This window comes from Monodelphis domestica, chromosome 1, assembly GCF_027887165.1.
Source record: "Monodelphis domestica isolate mMonDom1 chromosome 1, mMonDom1.pri, whole genome shotgun sequence".
Lineage (NCBI taxonomy): Eukaryota > Metazoa > Chordata > Mammalia > Didelphimorphia > Didelphidae > Monodelphis > Monodelphis domestica.
This window is the reverse complement of record NC_077227.1, coordinates 570,658,436-570,663,393: the sequence shown is the minus strand read 5'-3', so window position 1 is coordinate 570,663,393 and position 4,958 is coordinate 570,658,436. Positions and strand designations below refer to the sequence as shown.

Here is a 4,958-nt window from a genome sequence, read left to right as displayed (position 1 = left end):
GGATATGCTTTTCTCAAGGTTATACAGGTAGCGAATAGCAAACCCAAGATTACCATTTAATTCTTTTCATCTAGAACAGTGCTTTGCACTAAGAGGTACTTAATACTTTTTTTTTTCTTCTATGTTTGAGTCGACTTGAAACCCAGTTTCTCCAACTCCAAACACTCTCTTGTGATCTTTCCTTCACACCATTAATTTAGTAGCTTCTGCCCAAGAATCATGGGATTTCTCACCCTTGTGATCTTTGAATTGTGTGTTCCACTCCATACTCCCCAGCTCCCAGAGAAGTGACCGGGATTGAGAAGTTTCTTTTCAGAAAGCATCATGGTCCTAAATGGACTCTTTTCTATTGAAAGTTCAAGTTTGCTTTATCCAATCTTTCCCACTAGATGGCAGACGCTCTCCTCTTAAAAATAGACAAATAAAGTTAAAAGGGTGGAGGGAAAGAGAGGGGGGAAATAAAGCAAGAATTCCCCTTTCCAAGAACAATTTAAAAAACCCACCCCATTTATTTTCAATCTGAGACAAAGAATTGCCAGGCAGCAAAGTCTCCACAAGCCAAACTCAGAGACCTTCTAGCTTTCCGAGCTCTTAACCATCCAAAGTCATGAGAAGTCCCTTTAAAAAAAAAGTGAAATACAGTATTGTGAATCTTGAAATTTGAAACCGAGAAACAGAATTGCAGGGGAAAGAAGGAGGAAAACCTTGAACTCTTCCAGACAATTGCTTCCAGGGGAGTTTCAGAAAGAAAAAGAAGCAGCAAACAGAAGAGGGGAACTTTGAATGGCTTATTTGTGAGGAGCCTCCAGGAACTTTTTGAAGACAATTCTTCTTGCTTTTCTGGATATGATGGCTATTGTGGAGCAAAGAGCCCTAAGGATTGGCTTCAAGTGTCTCTCTTTAGCTACTTTTGTGCTTGTTTGTGCTGGACAAGGTGGAAATAGGGAGAATGGGGGTCCTGCCTGCTATGGAGGATTTGACCTCTACTTCATTTTAGACAAGTAAGTGGCTTTGGTTATTTTGCTTGCAGAAAAAAATATTATTTGACCCATTTTCAAGGTGCAGGCTAAGAGCACCCTGCACTTTAGGAAACCTTCCGCCTTTCACTTTGGTTTCTGGACAGTTGGAAATGAGCCCAAAGGGTCCTGAAAGAGTCTCGAGCCTAGGCAGAGTCCTGCTGGGTACCTTAGCATCTTTTGCAATAGCAGGCCAAACTTGGCTGCTGCTGGCTCCAGGGAAACTGCCTGGACCGTCTCTTGTAAGCCTTTGTTAGGACTTGCCCTGTCCTGGGGCTCCTGCACAACTTCCACCACTGCCTTAGAGTCTGCAAAGGGGAAAATTCCCTGAATTCTCGGCATCCTTCTTTCCTGATTGCTGCTCCTCAAACCTTCGAAAGATGACTCTCTCCAGTAACTGAGGAGTTTGCAAGGCCACCTTTAAACCCTGGTCTCCTGGAGAATTTGTTGCATCCTCTCCCTGTTTGATTCAGATGCTCAGGGTGAGATGGTTGCTGATAATGACAGCTCCACTATTTTAAGAAGTGTAAATATTGTAAATAGTTCAGCTCAGCTCTTCACTAGCTGTGCAAACTTGGAAAAATTCCTTGCTCTCCTTTGGCCTCAGTTTTTTTAAACCCTTACCTCCTGTCTTAGAATCAGTACTATGCATTGGTTCTAAGGCAGGAGAGCAGTACCAGTTAGGCAGTGGGGGGTTAAGTGACTTGTCCAGAGTCACACAGGTAGGAAGTGTCTTGACCTCAGTCTTCTCACCTATAAAATGAGCAAGTTGGACTAGATAAGTTAAAATTTTCCCACCAGGTCTATATCCTACAAAATAAAGATATTCTAATGGACTGAGTTGATTTTTACTCTCAGTTATGTTTTATTTCTTTTAATTCTAATTAATCATAGTTTTTATAGATGAAAATGGACCTTAGTAATATTTTAGTCCAATTCCTTCATTCTCTTAAGAGATAGGGAAACAAAAAATTTTGGAGGTAAAGAAGAAAGGAATGATGGATGGAAATAAGAATTTATTAAGTGTATCAAACGCTTTATTAATATCTCATTTGATGGGGAAGGAGCAGAGAATAAATACTTATTAAGCATCTACTATGTGCCAATCACTGTGCTAAGTGCTTTACAAGAATTAATTTATTTTATCTTCAGAAGAATTGCTTGGAGATCTATGGTGTTATTGTCAACCCCATTTTACAGATGAGAAAATGGAGGTAGACAGAATTTAAGTAAGTATCTGAGCTTGAATTTGAACTCAGGTCTTCCTGATTTCAGGCTGAATTCTCTATCTACTGTGTCATCTAACCATTGCCTGGTCAGATGCTCTAAAACTTGAGGTTTTTGGAAGCAGTAAGAAAATTATCAGAGGCTATACTTCAGAGACTATCTAGCTCAACCTCCTCATTTTAAAAATGAAATTTAGGCTGAATGTTGTTAAGTTACTAGCTGAAACCCACACTATACAGCTAGTAAGGAACAGTACAGAGTTCCAAAAGCAGCCCCCCTGATCTCTTCTCATTATATATCACTCGCCCCCCCCCCCCCCCCGAATATAATGGACATTTAACGGAGAGAAGGTAGTGAAGATAAATGAGTGCATGTGTTGTTTGTTTTTTAACTGACATGAGCTGGGGCAAAGGGAGCCACGAGGAATTCTTGGTTTCATGACTAAGATGAACATTGGGAGATTTAACTCCAACAAAATAGAAAGCTCAAACAATGAAATACTTTCCAAGCTTTAATCTATGGCAAAGTTTCAGTCATTTCAAGAAAGTTCTAGAACATCTACTAACAACATCAGAGAGAAAAGAGCTCTCCCGAAGAAGCCTAAATTCATTGGAAGATCTGTCCATTTGCTAATATCAGGAAAGCCACTTGCCACTGCCATGGTAGCCAAATGAATTTCACAGGCTGGAAAGTATTTAGGAGCTTGGAAATTTTTTTTTAAGTCCTAAAAAAAATAAGCTGGCCAACTATACCCCATAATGCCCTGGAGATATATACATACATAAATACACACATTCACACAAATATGTGTGTGTCTAGAAAAAAGTGGGTACTTTTTTCTTTCTTCCATAAAAGTTGTTTTAAACTTGGATTGTCCAACTGAAAAGTGAGAGCTCTCTCTGGAAGATTTACCAGAAGCTAGATCCTGAAAACACGCTCTTCTACTGAGAAATGGAATTTCTTTTGTTCCTTCCAGCCACAGAGCACCAGCTTGCAAATTCCATTGGCTATACCTCAAAGCCCTTCCCTGGGTTCTTGTCCTTCACACAACCTCACTGGAGCTCAGAGCTTCTCCTTTCTTTGTGTCCTAAATGCTGAACCTCCCATTCCAGAGGGAGATGCTCCATTCCCATTTGACTCACATTGACATCTGGGCAGGCTAAGTGATCCAGAGGGACAGGTTAGATCCTAAACTCAGAAAGCAGAAGGAACAGAAACATGGCATGGAAAAAAGAATCCTGGATTTGGAGTCAGAAATACCTGCGCCTACAACCTGGATGAGTCATCTCTCCCCTTTTAGCCTTAGTTTCTGCCATCATAAATATATTTTAATGTTTATGAAAATATCAACATAGGATTAATATGATAGCTAGAATTTCTATAATACTTTAAAATTTACCAAGTACTTCATAAGTTATCTTATCTGATCCTCCCAAGGATCCTATGAGATAGGTGTTCTCATTTAGCTCATATTTTACAGCTGAGCAAACTGAGGCTCAAAGAATCAGAAGTGACTTGCCCTGGATCACACAGCTATTAAGTATCTGGAGCAGGACTTGACCCAGGTCTTTCTGACTCCAGAACCAGCACTATCCAGCAAGCTACCCCCTAGTATTTGGATGAATGTCAAATATGTACCTCATGAAAAAATCCCCCCAATATACATTTTTTAAACCCTTTCCTTCTGTCTTAGAATCAATACCTGGTATTGATTCCAAGGCAGAAGCACAGTAAGGGCTAGGCAATTAGCCTTTAGTGATTTGCCCAGAGTCACACAGCTAGGAAGTGTCTGAGGACATATTTGAACCCAGAACCCTGTCTCTAGGACTGACTCTCAATCCACTAAGCCATTCCACTGCCCTCTAAAAGTAGATTATTTTGATCATTGTAAGACTAAGACAAGAAGGAAATGAGATTTTGCACAAAAATGTGACTAAATTAATCAGAAATTAGTTTATTTCCTTTTGACTATTAAATCAAACAAATTGAAGACAGTTTCAATGGTCTGCATAACATATTCAGAACTGAAATTTAGCCTTAAGAATTAGATATAAAAAGGCCTTTGAAGAGTTTCTGGTAGAGAGAGAATAAAGTTACATCCTCAAAACTCCTGAGTATGGTCTAAAGCAGTTTAAAATATAATTGAGAAAATTTTAATGAAAAAATAAAAATATAATATGACAAAGGTAACACCAATTTGTGGCTTTCTAAGTCAATATTAAGGCTGAAAGATCTCTGTCTATTTTAGTATGGCACTGTTGATCTAGGCCAACACTGTCCTCCCATTTTACAGATGACATTACTGATGCCAAGAAAGATGAAATGGCTTGCCCAAAGTGATGTGAAGAGTAGAGAAGAGAAGCAGGACTTGAATTTGTTCTTCTGACCCCAAGTGCATTACTCTTTTCACACTCTTTTCATACTGCACAACTCAACTTGGCCTGTCCTTTGCACATTGCTCTTTCCTGCCCATCTGGATCATAATGCTGTTTATGAATTTTATGTGCTTTGGCCAGAGGATGGGATGAGTCAGATTGCCAAGAGATACAGAATGGTGCAGTGGAAAGTTTGCTCAACTTAGAATTAGGAGACCTGGGTTCAGATCCTAATTCTTATGTTTACCATGCAGGTTACCAAGGGCAAGGTGCTAAATCTCTCTCAGCCTCAGTTTCCTTATCCATAAAATGGAAATAATTATACATTTACTGCTTTTTA

The 4,958-nt window shown here is 39.4% G+C and overlaps 1 protein-coding gene across 1 annotated transcript in view; it reads left to right on the top strand.

The window, feature by feature from the left end:
• Positions 1-489: 489 nt before the first annotated feature.
• ANTXR1 (ANTXR cell adhesion molecule 1) overlaps positions 490-4,958 on the top strand; it is a 334,340-nt gene continuing 329,871 nt past the window's right edge. Inside the window, exon 1 of the mRNA XM_001381658.4 lies at positions 490-1,001. Coding sequence (XP_001381695.2) covers positions 847-1,001 — 155 coding nt within the window. The 5' untranslated portion in view covers positions 490-846. The remainder of the gene's footprint in view (positions 1,002-4,958) is intronic.